The 17257-nt window shown below is 44.6% G+C and overlaps 1 protein-coding gene across 6 annotated transcripts in view; it reads left to right on the top strand.

Annotated features, from left to right (window-relative positions):
- The first annotated feature begins 486 nt into the window (after window positions 1-486).
- lef1 (lymphoid enhancer-binding factor 1) overlaps window positions 487-17257 on the top strand; it is a 43893-nt gene continuing 27122 nt past the window's right edge. For all 6 annotated transcript variants that reach the window (XM_079336901.1, XM_079336900.1, XM_079336899.1 and 3 more), the window contains exons 1-3: window positions 487-719; window positions 2728-2794; window positions 4030-4160. In XM_079336901.1, coding sequence (XP_079193027.1) covers window positions 522-719; window positions 2728-2794; window positions 4030-4160 — 396 coding nt within the window. In that variant the 5' untranslated portion in view covers window positions 487-521. The remainder of the gene's footprint in view (window positions 720-2727; window positions 2795-4029; window positions 4161-17257) is intronic.

The raw sequence follows: 17257 nt of genomic DNA, 5'->3' as shown, positions 1-17257 counted from the left end.
AAACACTTTCGAGGACGCCACCGGACGAGCAGGACGTATTTTTTTTCATCACTTTTTATCAATGCATTTGTTTGACGTTGAGTCAATTTGTAGGCTGCTGGACCTCATCTGTCTTCGGTTGACTGAAAACAAGTGATGAGACTTTAACTCCGTGTTTTGACTTTTTTTTTTTTTATTTAATTATTTTTTTCCCCCGAATGACATTGAAGCGGACTATCTGACCCGTCACGTCTGTCGTTTCTTTCATTCGTAATTGAAACGCGTGACAAAAAAAAAAAAAAAAAAAAAAAAGGACGCCGACTAAAAGACACACTCCTCCTGTTGCTTCTGTGAAAACACACCGGCAGCGTGTTTGCACGCCGCTTCCTCTCCCACTGACTCACGGTGCACACACACAACACAGGGACGCTTTCCCCACTCTGTAGGGGGATTTGGAGTGGGAGTTTTGCCTCCTCTGTAGATTTTTTTTTTTGGACAGTCCTGTCTTCACTGAAACAAACCGAGTAGTAACCCCAACAAAAATGCCACAGTTATCAGGCGGAGGAGACCCGGAGCTGTGCGCCACAGACGAAATGATCCCGTTCAAAGACGAAGGAGACCCGCACAAGGAGCAGATCTTCGCCGAGCTGAGTAACTCGGAGGAAGAGGGAGACCTGGCAGACATCAAGTCATCTCTGGTCAACGAGTCAGAGAGCAGCCCGAACAGCAACAGCCACGATGTGAGTAATGTGTGTGTGTGTGTTGACTGATGTGGTGGATGAGGATGATGAAGAGGAGAGGAAGGTATAGGCATCACACTCTGAACTCCAGCTGAGAGGGCGAAACAGCCGGTCTCGGTCTGTAAACAAAGTTGATTTGATCCTTTTTAATCTTTTAAGCACCTGTATTGACTGACATTTATTTCAGCTAATGAAAGGTGATGCGATAAAGACCGACTTGACAAAATCAAAATCCAAAAATTAATATCCTTCTGTGCTCATTTTTACTATGAAGCCAGTTTAAAAAAAAAAAAAAAAAAAAAATCTTAAAAGATTTATTGCACACTAAGAGAGACAGGGCCCAGAAAATGAGTTGCCCTTTTATGCTTTATTTAATTTAAACAATAAACGCATCTTTAGTAATAACACCTATGTAATGTCTGCAGACCAAGGTGTTTTACTCTCCTCCAGAAGATGCTGCTCCTTGATCTTTGGCAGCTGATTTATACATTAAAGACCTGACTCCTTATATAAGATATAGTTTATTAATTTGTCCTGAAGTACGTATATAATGTGTCTTAAAAATCATAAATGATGAAGACTTTGGCTCTTGTGTACTGCCTGAGTGTATAGGCCATATCTGTTTGGGTGCATGATAATCCTCCCCATCCCTTCAGTGTTACACCATCAAAGACGTCAAATGCATGGACAAAGAAGATTATTTTTATTTCTGTTTACGACAAATGATTATACAATCATTTTGTTCAACGGGTGTTTTCATATATTTTTAACATCATTCTCGTAATTCGTTGTTGACGTGTCAGATTGATTTCAATCATAAAAGTCTTTTTTGTCCACTTAGGTTGAAAATATTACATATCCACGTTTACATGAGTTTTTTTCCTATCCTTAGTAATGGAGTAAAAAGAAGGCCACATGGGTCCAACAGACTTTTTTTTTTATTTATGTATTAATGTATTGAATTGATTGTGTATGTAAATGCAGACAGGATCTCAATGGAAGGATTAGAAACGATGAATTTTTAATGCATCTAAAATTATTTCTCTGCCGCTTTACATCTTGTGTTTGGAAAAAAATGGCGTAACAGTAGCTCAGACAGAGAGAAGGCATGATAGGTCTACATCACATTTTAAATGTGTTTTAAATTTGCCCCCCCCCCCTTCCTCCTCCTCCTACTCCTCCTTCCTGCGCACTGACCTCAGGATGCAGACTGAAGCTTCCCCATCGCAAAGTTGCCCGCCTGTTTTTTTTTTTTTCATTAACCGCGGTGTTAATGAAATTTTTTGGGCGCATCCTGAAAGCCTGTGCACGTTCACCACGAAAAATGTCCTAGAGACGCACAAGACAGAGGCTGAATGTTAATTAGGCATCCAGTGAAGTTCCCCTTCGCTCTGCTTGAAGCCATCTTGAGGGGCCTGAACTCCAAAAAGAGGTCTCCCTTATTCGTAAAGAGAGAGGAAATGGATGTGCAAAAAGAGGGAGATTTTTCCTGTTTTTTTTTTTGTTTTGTTTTTTTTTTCAGGAAAAAAAACTGCCTCCTCCTTTTCCCCCTTTTTTTATGGGATGCTTTAATTTCCCTTTGTGCACAGACTTTAAAATCATGACACTGATACATTTTCTATTCATTTATATTTGGAAGAAGGATGAAAACGAGACATGGAAATGAGAGTGGACCTATGTTATTGAAAACAAGTTAATTTGTAAGCTCCTTAAGGACATAAAGCTTAATTAAGTGGTTCTTTTGAAGCTTTGATGCAGGCTGCTCCATCACCCCTCTATAGATAGTAGTGTGTGTGTGTGTGTGTGTGTGTGCGTGCGTGTCTGTTCGTGTATTTTTGTCTGTTCAAGCCTGTTCTGCCAAACAAAAAAGGGATGTAATTTGTCCCAGTTCTACATGCGGGTGTCTGACCATTTCAGCATGTCTGTGAGTAACTGCGTTTTGAAAGCCCTCCTAATTGATTCCCCTTCATATCTTTGTTTGTAATTTCTTTCTGTCTTCTACTTACAGGCAGCTAGACAGTCCCAAATACCGCAAGATTCCTATCACGAAAAACACAGAGACCATCCAGATGATGGTAAGTGACACAGCCTTGAGCAAAGAGCTTGTTAAATCAGCACGCTCTGTATGACAACCTTTTATTCAGCTGTAATAAAAGCTACCATGATTTCAGACTCATCCGTTGGTGTTAAGGGTGTGAAGACGTGCCCCCCCCCCCCTCCCCCTCAGTCACACTTTAAACTGTTGGTCCTTTTCTTATCCTGTCTCTTTTGCTCTTCGACACACAATATCCGGTCCAGGTCTAGTCAGGACACGCTGCACCTTCATGTTACCTCCCTCACAGATGTGGGTTCCTGCAGAAATGCAAAACAAAGATCAAAAAGGATGAAAAAGCCTTTTTTTTTTTTTAAATATACTTTTAATGAAGGAATACTCCTGACTGCACATGTCGAAAAAGGATGCTAGAATTGAACATCAATCACTGGAACAGCTTGTGTGTTTCTTATTATATAATTCCCCCCAATAAACAATTTCCCCACACACTGTACATCAGTCACATGCAACATGTTGCTGCTGCTCGGGGCTCGTCGCTCTCAAGGCTTTTGTAGTCTGACCCTGCTTGCTGCAGGTCATCATGACTCTCTGAGGAGGAGCGTGTGTCTCCTCTGTGTTCCCCTTTCACTCACTGAATAAGACACCTCCAACCAAACACTGGCTTTTTTCTCTTCTTCTTCTACACAACAAGATCCGTGTCGCCATCAGGGCTGTGTGTACCACAAACACACACACACACACACACACACACACACACCCTCCTCGGGCCTTTTACGCGGCGTGCAGTTGAGTGGCGAGTGGCTCTGTATCGAGGCCTCTTCGTGCACAAAGCTCCCTCTCTCAGGTCAAAGGCGCAGAAGGATCTGTCGGGGCGTCTCCTGTTTTGACACAGTCTGTATGTTCTTCTAATTGGTGCTAATTGGCACGGAGGGGCTCCATTGTTCCCCTGCATAATACGACCCTCCTCTCCAAGACGGGAAGAAAGGGCACAAACAAAAGGCCGAGGAGAAATAGGGCACGGGTTAAAACGATCCGCGATGATATCATTACAGTGCCAAAAAAACGGGCAGGCCCAGCTTTGTCATACTGAAGTGCTGGATTTGACTGACTGAAGCTCTTCTCTAGTTTGTGTTTTGAAACAGTGGTAAAGTAAGGAATCCAACAGTTTACATGTGTATTTATATTTGTGCAAACAACCAGTTTCACACAGTGTCTCTATTTAACATCTTTTTTTTTTCTTCTTTTTTTTTAAATCAGGAAAACATCAAGACATGTACGGAAAAGGCCATCCGTACTCGGGTTACCCAGGCTACATCATGATGAGCAACATGAACGACTCTTACATGAACAATGGCTCCCTCTCTCCCCCCATGCCCATGGCCAGAACGGTCAGTACCAAGTCTCTATTAAAACCATTACATTATGGGATTCATATGACATGAAGTGCTGTTGGTGAAGCATTAAGGAATGACGCGACAATCAGCCTTTTGGAATTTCTTTTGTGGTAAGGATACATAATTTAGGAAATCTAATTTCCTTCAGTCAGTAAACAGAAAATAAATCACTGATCATGATCTGTCATTAAAGGATGAGAGAATGTCCCTGTTTTGTTTTTTTTTCCTTGTGAGAGTAATCAAGGCATGAAATATTGTGTATTCTTTCGTCCATGAAGGATGGCCTACGACTGATATTGGGTTTTTTGTTGTTGTTGAAATGTGGTCTTCTGCTGCTCGGATTCAAAGTCGTCCTGCGTTGGTTGAATGGAAAGCATAAACCATCACCATCAGTGATCGCAGTGTTTGTTTTTCGAATGCTCGGCCGCGGAAAGCGGAAGCCAGGTTCAGATGCTGTTCAGGACCTCACAGTGTAAGAGCTGAGCTGATGTGAAGAGGGGTTTCTAAATGATCTCTTTAATGTTGCCTCTGACGCCACACATTCTGCGAACACGATGACACAGAGCAGGATTAAGCAGCCAGGCGACCTGTTGCTTCACCTGCCTACAGTCTCTGCTGCGCTGTCTCTTCTTTAATAACAACCTGATAAAGACCTTAATGTGCCTTAATATTAGAAATCTCCTGTATGTCCAGCCATGTATAATATGGAATTATTTTTTTGACTTGTGGGGAGACTAATGAACATTTTTGCAGTGCTGCTTTTCGCTTCCATAACTTCCTATAAAGTCTGGTTGTTGTTTTTTTAAACGTAGAAATACACAGAATGTAACATTTTGAATGTCTGAAAAAGGGGCAACGTCCACATTTAAATCACGAAATTAAGCATTTAGGAATGAAACCCCGTGATTGGGGAAAAGCTGTTGTCCAACATCTGACAGCAGAAATTTAGGATGACTTTAGATGACCATTTGTGAGTAAGAGAAAGCATTTCAGGAAAGAGTCCCCCCCCCCCCCAAAAAAAAGTATTCTCTTCACCACATGCTGCTGCTGCTGTTGTTGTTGTTGTTGTATCGATGTGCAATGTTTACACCCATGTGCCTGCATTGTAGTCCTCTCCTGCCCTCGACAACCATATGCAACCCCGTGGAAACGCATTCCTGCCATACTTTCCGCAGGATTAACACGAGACGTACAGTTTTCCTCATCATAGTAAAATCTGAAGTGATGCACATCTCCATGACCCGGTGTGTTCTCTAATTAGCTCAGCATGACAGAGGAGGCCCTAAAGACACCATCACGTCCCTGCAGAGGAGTTTCTGCTGCTGCATAGGGGTGGCGTGCTCTGTAGCAGATATTGTCCCTGTGACCGTATTAATTTCAGGCCAGCTGCAGGTCTCTCTCTCTCTCTCTCTCTCTCTCTCTCTCTCTCTCTCTCTCTCTCTCACTGGCGGCTTCCTGTGTCTGTCCCGTTTGCAAATTTCTCCTCTCAAGACAGACATAAAATGCAGGGCACTCCAGCAGCTGTCCAATCTAATCCTGCATTGTCCACGTCTCTGAGTCCCGACCAGCCTGAGCCTGGCTATAGTTTAAAAACACGCTCAAACAACAAAGTGCAGAGAGGGAAGCATAAGCTCGGGGTTGTTTCTGCTTTTGCAGCTCGTACGCGTGAGTTTCATCAGGGTGAAGTTGTGAAATGTGACTTCTGTGATATTATAAGAATCGTCTTTCGTGGGCAGATGTGATTGTCGGGGGCAGATGCCACATGCTGTGTGTAAAGGAACTTCATTCACACGCAACTCTATCACAGAATGATGTTAAAATTGCATTGCTTTCCCTCTGCCAAAGCGGCAGAGGGTGAAGGTATGTAACATTGTGGAGAAAACATTATCCGGGGTTACCTCATGGTCTGCTCCCTTCACTTTACAAATAGGATGTGGGAACCAAAAAATGTTGGATACGATACTTCCAAAAATTCTCTCTCTTTTTTTTTTTAATGGCTTGTTTTCTGGTTAATTTTATCAATTATTCCATCAAACGCGCCGAAAAAAAAACAAAAAACTCCCAACTTCTGTTTGGAGACCAGCTGACTGTATGAGAGGAAATTACCCCTCGCTGCACATGAATTAGGCCAGGCAGTTAGGCAGCTCATGTGCTGCCAAAACTTTTACAGCCACGCTTTTATTTCATTTACCATGGCTGCTTTTTTTTTTTTTTTTTTTTGCGCCCAATCCCCCCCTCCCCCCCCTTTCCCCTGTCTTCAATAAAACGGTAGTCATTTCATATACGTTTCTCGCACTTATCCAATAAAAAGAGCCAAGGCTTGATGGAGGGATCACGGTACACGAGTCCTCTGGCTTTTTCACTGATGTCAGCTCGTAGCCACAGTATATCTGCAGGCCTGGGATCAGTTTTCAACCGAGATCAAAGGCACATTCCCTCTTTCATTCTCTTCCACCCCCCCCCCCCCCCCCCTCTCCCTTCCCCCTTCCCCCCCATCCATCCCAGTAGTTTAGATTGATTTCCATTGACCATGACATTCCTGCACATGCCGTCCAGTCATGATGGAGCTGCAGGGAGTAACTGATTGTCAGCACATTTTTTTTTTCTTCTCTTTTTTGGGGCTCCTAGTTTAAGAAGTCATCTCCGCCACAAGGGCTCCAATTTTTAAAGGTGTCACGATGCCTTAACAGTGTTCTCCCCCCCCCCCTTTTTTTTTTTTCATTCGGATTTGAAACGATGTGAGCGCATCCAACAGGCCCAGGTGTGTTATGAAGAGCCCGATCGCGGTTTCAGGATGTTGAGTCTGGGAGGTCATCACGGGATGTGGAGCCTTCTCATTCAGGAGCGGAAAATAAAGGCACATTGAGTTTATTTGACATCACAATGAGAACGGGTGCCTCAGTAACGTGCAATGCTGCACTATTTAAAACCCATATTATTCATTAACTTGCAGTAATTCAAAAAAGGTTTTGAAGACTTTAAAGCAGGTGAATAGAAATAATGGGCTGTTCTATTTCAAATGTGTTTGTCGATTACCAACACCTCAGCTTGTTGAGCCTGCTTTTGGACTCAGTATTAGTAGTAGAGCGTCGGGTTCGAGAGGCCCTTCAGAGAGAGGCTTCACACTGCCAATGTGTATAAACTGGACAAAGAGACAGTTGTTTGCCAGCAGAAGAAAACATGGAGGACACAATCGTGAAGCTGTCCCACGACTCGTCTTTAGACTTCATATCTGAATATGATGAAATGTTAGGCAGACAGATCAAGGCATCACATGTCCAGCTTCGTTAAGTCTCATTTGGCTCTACCTACCCCACTTAATAAAAGTGGCACGCTTATGTGTGGAGTTTTTAACTGGTTCTGACTCTGGATTCTTTTAATATTGATGCCTCTATGTGACCTACACATGCAAACAAGACCGTCAGTGAGAAGAGTCCTGATTTCCATATTTGTCTTTTTAAAGCCGGTAACCAGTGCTGCAGGCTAGGTGTCAGATGAAGTGAAACCAACCCCATTGACACGCTGCCTCGACTCCCAGTGAATGAAACGCTTGACTGACAACAATCAGCAGGGACCAATTTGAATAGTGTGTGTCCCCTTTTGTGAGACATTCTTCCACGAGGCAGGTCTGAATAACGGCTGCAAAAGTCTGACGTTCAAAGTGTTCAGGGATGTCATCGCTGCAGGTTTGATGTGTGCGAGAAGTTGTCCGCCGCTCTCCGAGGGTTTCGTCTCATCTTCCAATCAAAAGTGGTCCAGCAGCCTCTTGAGCTATCCCGAGAGGGTTTGAAAAATGACAGCTTCTAAATAAAGATCAACGCTCACGTGACGGACGGTGCGTATTTTTAAATGACCTGAGGAGCTATTTTCAGATCAATGCTGCTGTCACATGAAAACGCCTCCTTTTGTTTTGAACTTTGAATAAATCCCACAGCCGCCGGGCTCCTCAGATCCAACATCGACCGAGCGATCGTGTCAGTAAACTCTAGAAATGCGTTGACGTAAAGATAAAGTGTTTGCGTTCGTTTCTGAGATGTTGATAGTGCGGACGTTAGTTTTTTTTTTTTTTTTCCCCAGTCGTCTGTAGTGATGTGTCGGTGATGCATGTCAGAACAGTCGCACGGTCTGTGCAACAGCTTCAGGAGACGAACGAATAGAATCCTGGATTTTTTTTTTTTTTTTTCTTTTCTAATCCGAGTTTTGCTGCTGTGGTGGAGGGAGTTAAGAGCTATGCCTCTCCTTTTCCCTTTCACTCCCCCCCCCTCCCTCCTCTGGACCCTCAATTGCAGATCCTCATGGCGAGAAAAGGGGGGAGTGTGGAAGGAGGATGGGGGGGGGGGGTTCAGCGCAGCACTTTCCTTTGATGTAGTGAGAACGTGACGGATCTGCTAGCCAGTGTCTCGCAGCGTGGAATCACTAACCCAGGCTTACCTAACGGGATTTGGTAGGACCGCTCTGGTGTCCCTCAGTGCCATGTGTGTCCTGAGCTCATGCCCCCAGCGCTACCGTGGAAGATCCCTGTTAAAGAGAACACTACATCTACTAGCAGCACTTCATGTCCTCACAGAACGCTGCAGATGGAAGCTTATGGCATCTCGTGTCGTTCTTTTTTTTTTCTTTTTTTTTCTTCATAAAGTGGCGCAGATTGTGTGCGTATTAGACTTGAGCACAACTCCTATATGATCCCATCATAAAGCTTATTAAATTGTCCATATGAATTCTTCTCTTTAAGTCGCGTACTTAATCCAGATGTTTAAGTCTAAAACAGCGGATCAGATGAAGATAAGGCTGTGGATTAGTGTGTTTTCTTGATATGCAGCGTATCAAAAAGTCACGCAGACATCGATGTCATCTGCTGTGCAGCGCTAAACAGTGAAATATGTGCATGCACATGAAGGACAGCAGCGGGGACCTCACACACAAGAAGCACTCGGCCGTCTTTGTAGTTGCAGCTGGGCTGTGGTGTTTTTTTTTTTTTTATCATAAACAGCGCCATTAACGCTTTAGGTTTCTTCTCACTTCCCCGCTGCACGGTGATGCCGGTTGACACATTTACTCCACATGCACAGCGCTAATGATGCCATGTGGTTGCAATCACTTTATCGGCGTGTTTCATGTTGTGAAATGGAGCTCAGCGCAGTGATTGTCTACCAGGAGCGGGAAATCTTGAGAGATGAAAAGCCAAGAATAGAACCAGAGAGTTTTTTTTTTTTTTTTTTTTTTTTTTATACAGTCAAAGGTTTTGTTTTAGTTCTTGTGTTAATATTTCAACACACTGTCCAAACACTTTTAATAGCCATAAAACTTTTATTTTCTACGATAAAAAAAAAAAGAACCCAACCAAAATCGATGTCATTAAGCATTCGATAATGCTGAAAATGTATCTTTCTAGATGTCACGGCTGTTGGCGTGACACGCAGGCACGCGCTTGACCCCGGCTCGGTGTTTATTTCAGGCGTGAGTTGAAGCGCTCGCCGACGACGACTCTCTCTGTACTTCCCTGTCCTCCCTCTGAGTTGGAAGAAGATTAACCAATCATAGCAGTGGAGCCTGGAGCCAGCCTGGAGCCAGCCAGTCACCGCCGCTTCTCGAGCCCCTCAGCACCTGCTCAGAGGACTTCACTCCTCACCCCGCAGCCTTGCCGCTGATCTCCAGGGGTCAGCGGCAGGTCCTCGCCAAGGTCGTCCCTCATGTGGGCCCCAGTTCTGTTTAACAGGACTGGGTGTGGACTTCCTGTAAGGGTGGATCAGGGGCGGCGTGTGGAGTGTTATTGTTGACGTGTTGTTGTTGGTCATGTTATGGCTTGTTAGAAGGGAAAGTGGGTAACTCTTTGGGATGAGGTCTTTATGGGATTTTGTTCAATTCAGGGAACAATCTTCACTTCTAACTACTTCTCTAATCTCTGTTATCTAAAAATCTGTGTCACCTCATTGCCCCGGCTTTCAACCTCCTATTAAGTCCCGGCGATAGTCGGATCACAGTACCTCACTGTTCCCTGATACAGTCATAAAGTGAGTAAAAAACATGAATAGCTTTATTGACTTCATCCTGACAGCTTGCAGGTCCATATAGAGGCGAGCAGTGTTCCAGCTAGTAAACGGCAGCTCGGGGAACAATAGGACCACAGGAGTGAAACATGGGTGCAAATCCTGCCGGCTGTGTCCAGACTTCAGAGGAGCTCAAACAGCCCTCACTTTGTCCGGCTAAGAAACAGAGCGATGATCAATAGCTGCTCTGTTGTATGAAGTTGGTCAGTCTGTGGCGCGCTCCCACCCCTCCCTTCGTCTCTTTGCTGTTTCATATTTTTTCAGAAGCTCATTATTTCTTTCTGCTGTGGGTGTGAGTGTTAAAGAGGCTCACATGCAATGTGTATCTGACAGCGCTGAAATATTAATGGTCCCCAGTGTAGGAGGTTGGTATAGGGCCTGCATAGTTTCAGTACAAAGGGTGCCTTCTTTGCCACCAGGCTTTATTAGCCGAGCTGTTAAATGAATGGATGGATAAAGCTCTGGCTTTTCCTTGATGCCTCCTTTTTGTGTTTTTTTTTTTTTTTTTTTTTTTTTCTTCCGCGCTTAAACTTCCAGCCGCTCTTTTGTCCGTGTAACAATTTCCAGAACTTAACGCCGAGCTGGTTGTCGTTGGAGTCGTGCACACGTGCGGGTAACGGAGGCTATGCTACGATGGCAAGCCTTCAGTGGGAGGAACGACAGGGAGGGTTCAGCTATCAGTTCATTTTGTGTGGTCTCTCACATAAAAAAAAAAAAAGAAGAAAAAAAAAACTGTGGAGAAAAAAAAAAAAAAAGCCTGTCTTTAATTTTTGGGAAAGCCATAAAAGTTTGTCTCTCCTTTCATATCGGCGGCAGAATTGAAAACAAATGCTACATTCTCTCCCCCCGTCTTCTCCTTTGAACTGGCCAATTATGGAGTTGTGAAAATAAAAATCAGTCTGTAGATCTCCTCACCCCCTCTCTCTCTCCTTTTTCCTTTCCTTCCTTCTCTTCCCCCCTTTTCCTCTTGCTTTCTTCCTCCGTCACTTTCTTTCTTTTTTTTTTTATTCTCCTCCCCCTTGTTTTTGAAGAAACCGAGGGGGGATCACTGATGTCAAAGTCAAAACCAAGAGCATTAAGAAAACTGGCGAAATGCAATACAGCTGCAATCCGACATGACGCTAGAAAATAGGGCTGAGGAGCAGAAAGCCTCTCTCCCGTATTCCCAGGGCGCGCAACTGCTCCCGGCCTTGGCTTTGATCTCTTCAAAGCCTCCTGCCTCCTACTAGATGGAGAGTCTTGGCTGCCGCTCGTGAGCGCTGGAGAGAGAGGCAGGGAGGGAGGTGGGGGTGTTTTTTAGGAGAGGGGGAGAGAGAGAGAGAGAGAGAGAGAAACGTCGTCTTTTCCTTTCCAGGGCTGAAATCAATCACGGTGCCGAGGCAATTATGTGTAATTCAAGCCCGGCCAGATTAGTGACTCCTGTTACCTGAGCGACCGGAGCTCTGTAATCTGCGAGCCACACCGGCCTCACCGGCAGAGAGGAGTAGCCAGGAACAGGAGAGGGACACTTGAGGGGGGGGGGAGAGGGGAGGGGATAGAGGGGGTGGGAGAGGTGCTGAAAAGCAGGCTGCCGTGCTGCTGTCCAGCAGAGCAGAAAATCCGAGCACAATGGAGTGATTACACTTGCAGATGTAGCCATATTTATGACGAGACGCGTAAAGCAGAGCAGAGAGAATGACGAGTGCTGATTGCCATGGAGCTTGCTAGTTAGCGTTCTAACGAGCCGGGCTCTCTTTTGTGTTAAACATGTGCCTAATGTCACCTCCTCTGTGCGCACACAGTTCCCCCCCCCCCCACCCCACCCCACCCACCCCCACCATCCTCCGCCCTGTCCTCCCTCCAGTGCCATATCTCTATCCCTCATGCCCTCCGCAGCCAGCTTCGAAATGCAAGCTCGGCCAAGGCTCCTGCCCCAGGCGCCCAATTTACTATGGCTGGAGAAAAACTCAGTGGCCCCCGAGTCACGGAGGAAAACAGGCGAGTTGAATGCTGCTCTCTTCCTGCTGCTGCTGCTGCAGCTCGTCTGATCTGTGCGACTGTTTCTGTGTCTTAACACACAGCAGTGTAACAATTTACTCCCTTCTGCTCGTTTATACGCTTCACCGAGGAGATTTATCCCAATTATGTTGGCTCCTAGTTTAGGCAAATCTAGAAGGATGTAGGAGTTTGATGTTCATGACTAATACCACCTCGCGTACGTTTATGAGATTATTTATTTGTGTGACTTTTTTTTTTTTTTTTTTTCCATATCCAGTGGTATTATCATTTGGGACGTCGGAGAGGAAATATTGGAGGTTGTATAAAGGGGTGAAGGGAACATGCAGATGGATATTATTAGTTTTTAATTGGAAATATCTGATTGCCTGCTCTTTGATTCTTCCTCTGTGCTCGTTCCGTAAAGCTCTGATGTCACAGGGATGAGAACAAGGCTTTGTTTTTTTTTCTTCTTCTTCTTCCCAGCAGTCACTTGATGCAGGATGATGAAACCCACAAAGATATCTAGCAAGAACGTGTTTGTTCATCTGATGAGCTCGCCTTGTGCTTGGTGTTTCTTTTGATCATCGGACTGCTCGGCTGGAGATGGAAGGCACTTGTTTTCCTCGTGGGATGTACACATTGAATAAATTAGATATACCGTACTGTTATTAAACCGATAAACTGATCAGGATATTTCCAACAAGGCAGGATTGAAGGAAGTGGAGCTGACTCTGAGAGTATAAAGGTCACGCTGAATGGATTATGTGGCATCAATGGAACCACCATCCAGCTCAGCAGGGGCCCTTAAAATCCACTAGCAGCCATAACCCCTCGGCTCAGGGGCCAGGTGACGCTTTTCATGTCCTCCAATGGAGAGACATCAGAGAGGCCTCCTTCACTTTGAGCCGCCCGTCATCAAACAATGCATCAAAACATCAAATCAATCCACCCCCACTGTATCCCTGTCTTTTGAGATGAAAGATGGGGGGACGTGTAAGTGCCCAGCGCACCCTACACCTTAAATCCACTTTTTTTTTTTTTTTCATTTCTCCCATTGCCATCGATAGTCAAGCAACAGTAAAGCAACGAATGTGCTCATGAAGTGTTCAATTTCATGTTCAAAAAATGGTTACCTAACCCTCTCAGCTTTGTTAAAGAGAGAAGAATAGATGATAAGATCAACCTTTTTATTTTAGTTACGTGTTTACAGCAGCAAAGACAGGCAAGCATAGAGCACACGGTGCACGAATAAACTCTACAAGAATGGTAACAAAGCAGCACTAATTGCATTTTGTACATTTACAGAACAGGAAAAACTACCACGACACAAAAAGATGAACATTATTGCACCTTGTATTTTTGCCCACGAGTATCAGAGGATTTGATAGATCGGATGCACTACAGTGGTTTAAGTGAATTGTTCCGAACTTGTGTGTGTGTGTGTGTGTGTGTGTGTGTGTGTGTGTGTGTTTCATGATCCACTGGGTCCAGGTTTAGTTCAAAAGTCTGACTGCATCATCAAAGAAGGACCTGTAGTATCTCTCCTTCAGACGCTGAAGGAGCTGTCCAGTGCTGTTCTTGTGCCATGCAGGGGCTTGGGAAGTGTTATCCATGTTTCCGACGCAGCCTAGAACAGAGATGGCCTGCTTCAAAAGTTTGTTCACTCTCTTTTTGTCTCCAGTCATGATGAGGCTAATGCTGCGGCACTTCATAAACGAAGGCCGGTCATAAAAAGTCCTCGAAAGGACCTACGTCTCCTGAGCAGTGTTCTCTGGCCTTTCTTGTTGAGTCCAGTTTACTGTTCAGTTGAACGCCAAGGTCAACACGTCAGACTCACAAGAGTCCACAACCTCGATATGGACCTTGAATGTTGTGTGAAGAGCGGGTTTGTTCGCGTGAACCAGTACCTTGCTTTTTACCAGCTTTGATCTGGAGGTGATTTCGTGAGTGCCAGTCCACAAAGTCTCAGTCAAGCACTTCGTCCTCACTTTCAACCCCATCAATAATAAGGCCAATAATGGCATAGTTTCCAGAGGATGTTTGCAGTTGTGTAGAAGTCTGCAGTGTAAAGGATGAAGAGGAATAGTGACCACTATTCCAGTGTCCTCAAAAACTATATGGCCGGTCGGTAATGGATCCTATGGACTTAAGCTTATGTAGCACTTTTCTAGTCTTTTGACTACTCATTGCACTTTGGTATGTAGCCAGACCATCAGAGGTAACTAATCCCATTCATACGCCGCGGACGAAGAGGGAGCAATTTGGGGTTAAGTGTCTTGAACAAGGACACATCAGACATGCATGAGCTGGGGATCAAACCCTTCATCTTGTCCCTCAGAAGCATTGGGCCTCATGTTGGTAAAAGCACTGCCCAGTTCCTGAAACATTTGCCCATTTTTTCGGTCCTTTATCAGCTCTTGCTGGAGTCCTTGTGGCCAGAGATGTTTTCAGGCCTCTTCAAACTCAGATGAGAATCCATTTCCTCCTGTAGCTGCTTTTACTCCTCCCTGATCGTCCTCCTCATCACTCTTTGCACAGTCTCCATCTCCGTCTCATCACCTGACCTAAAAGCCCTCTTTTTTTCCTATCAGGAGTTTCAGTTTGTTCATGGGTAAAAAAACAACAACAACATAGAGTCCTGATGGAATAGACCACACAGAAATGAAAACAATATGTTATGAATTGGTGGTCTGTTAATATCCTCCCGGTGTGCTTAGAAACACTTGGCCATACAGTTGAATCGAAGCAGTCCTTTAGAGCCTCGTCATCTCTGTTGAACCATCTTTTAAGTGTGCAGCAGAGGTTGGTTCACGGGCATGACGTGCACCAAGTCAGGGTCTGTTGTTTGCAGATGGTGCCCTTAGCGTTAGCATAAGAAAGTTCCAGGTCTTTTATTATCGCTAAGAAAATTGGTGCTTTTAGTCTCTGGGACTCATCCTCGAGGTTTCGGTCGGTGTAGCTTAAAGATGTTGTTCCCGTAAACTCTTCCGGTGTGTTTTTGCAAAGACACATGAAGTTGGTTTCACACAACTTGGAAAGGTCTGTAACTATGTGACTGGTTCAAGGCTTTAGCATCCTTTTCATGAATGAAAACATCCTGGATTTGATGACTTCCTGCTTAGGTTGGCGACTTCTGAGAAACATTTTATATGCTCCGATTTGGAGACATGTTTCTAAAAGTTTTTTTGCGTCAAAAGAGCTGTTCATCAATCAGGACAATTAATTTGATTACTGTTTCGTCTTTATAAAATTGAAAACCAACGGAAGTAACGTGATAACTTGCAGCACATGTTGCTGCTCATTAAAGTTAATATTGGTTCCTTACCATCTGAATGAGATTATATTCAAACATGAGCAGTCCTCTATGAATAAATCCATCTTAGAGCTGCATTACAATCACAGTGTGTCCATTGTGCGGCTTAAAATGCAGAACTATGGCATCAGGTGCATGAGTGTGCCCCATAATGTCGGGTATCCATATGCTCTGAGCCTATAAGGAGTCCCTTTTGTGCTCCACATATTCACTATTACCATTTCTTTAGAGGTATCGGGGGATAAGGAGGCGTTGTCCATTGCCTTGTCGTACATGGTCATTGTTTTGTTTAAATTAAAGCCCCCAAAACCCTGGCACAAAGCTAATTGACAAGGCAGAGGTTTCATGTGACCATTCAGTTCCTTGGAGAGGTTTTCTTCAAGTGTTCCCTGAGTCTGTGGGGATGGAGAAAAGCCATTTGTTCAGAGAGGATCAGATTTGAATGGCTTTGTGCTTTTCATTCAGATCTTAACAGGGGCGTGTGCGCCCGCCTCGAAAAGGACCCCTAAAATGTGTGGTTTGATTAAGGACTAATTCCAGGCTGAAAAGCAGTTGTTGGTAGTCTTTACCAGTTAATCCCTTAAAACGTGGACTCACACCCAAACAGTGGGCTGCTGGTATTGTTGCGACAGTCCATAATGTGAATGAGCTGAAAAGTCTGGAGTGTGATCCACATCCGTGAATGCTTTGAGCACTCTGTCATGATCCTTATTAAATCCAGGGCAAAAAAAAAAAAAGTCAGATCATTTGTAACAGAACAAAACAAAAAAACAAAAAAGTTATCTCTTTGGATTCAGAAAAACCTTTTTTTATTTTTTTATTTTTTGGGAGAAAAATAAGAGAGTATCTTGGAGTGCAATGGTATCGTTTAGCTCAAAGGAGCATTTCTCATGGGACTAAGGGGTCAAAAGTTCAGATCAAAGCCAGGACACAGGTGCCATGACGCCTGAGCTAAGCAGTGGGGAAAACATTACATAACCTACTAACCCTACCACGAAATGGACTTTGTCACCAATTTAGTTTTTATTTGGCACGAGTTGTATTTTCTGCTTGATGAAGTTGTCACTCCACAGGCTCTCTTGCCCGTCTGTATTTTTATTCCTTCTATTCTTGAACACTCTCGTCGGTGGGTGTGCACGTGTCGGAGTGAAATACAGAAGGAAAAAAAAAACTAGGTCAATACTCTCTGCAGCTCAGGCAGAAGCCGCTCTCATTGAAATCACCTCCCCGTCCACATTTTCCTCGCGTGTGCCGCCGGAAACCTTCCCCACAAACGCAGCTCAGCACCTTCACTGCCTGTTTGCTGTCTGTCTCCGTCCTGCTCCTTCTTGGCTAGCTTGCAATGCTAATATCTACCTCGTCCTTTCCTGTGGATGCAATGTTGTGACGTTGCATTGGAGCTAGCTCGGGCTTAGGGAGAAGAGTACTGTCTCCAGCTCGCGTCGCCACAGGTAGAGACACACAAAGACCCCCACCAGACTCTTATTTCCCCCACTAGACGCTGAGCTCCCAAATCCAAACTGACAGCCATTCATGCCCAGAATACCTGGGCGAATTCTAGGGGGGGGGCGGCACTATACAGCACTATCTGGGTGTAGCAGGCAAATCCGCTCTTGTTCGACGGCTCTATGAAGCTCCTGCATGAGGCAACTCATCAGCAAATTTTCCTCCGTTCTGCGCTGTGTTTTCTTTCCCTCTTTCTCCCTTTCTGTCGCTGCTATTGTTGCCAAGGCTAAGATTGGAGAGCGAGCTTT

This window comes from Symphodus melops, assembly GCF_947650265.1.
Source record: "Symphodus melops genome assembly, chromosome: 2".
Taxonomy (NCBI): Eukaryota; Metazoa; Chordata; class Actinopteri; order Labriformes; family Labridae; genus Symphodus; species Symphodus melops.
This window is presented reverse-complemented; position numbering and strand designations above follow the sequence as displayed.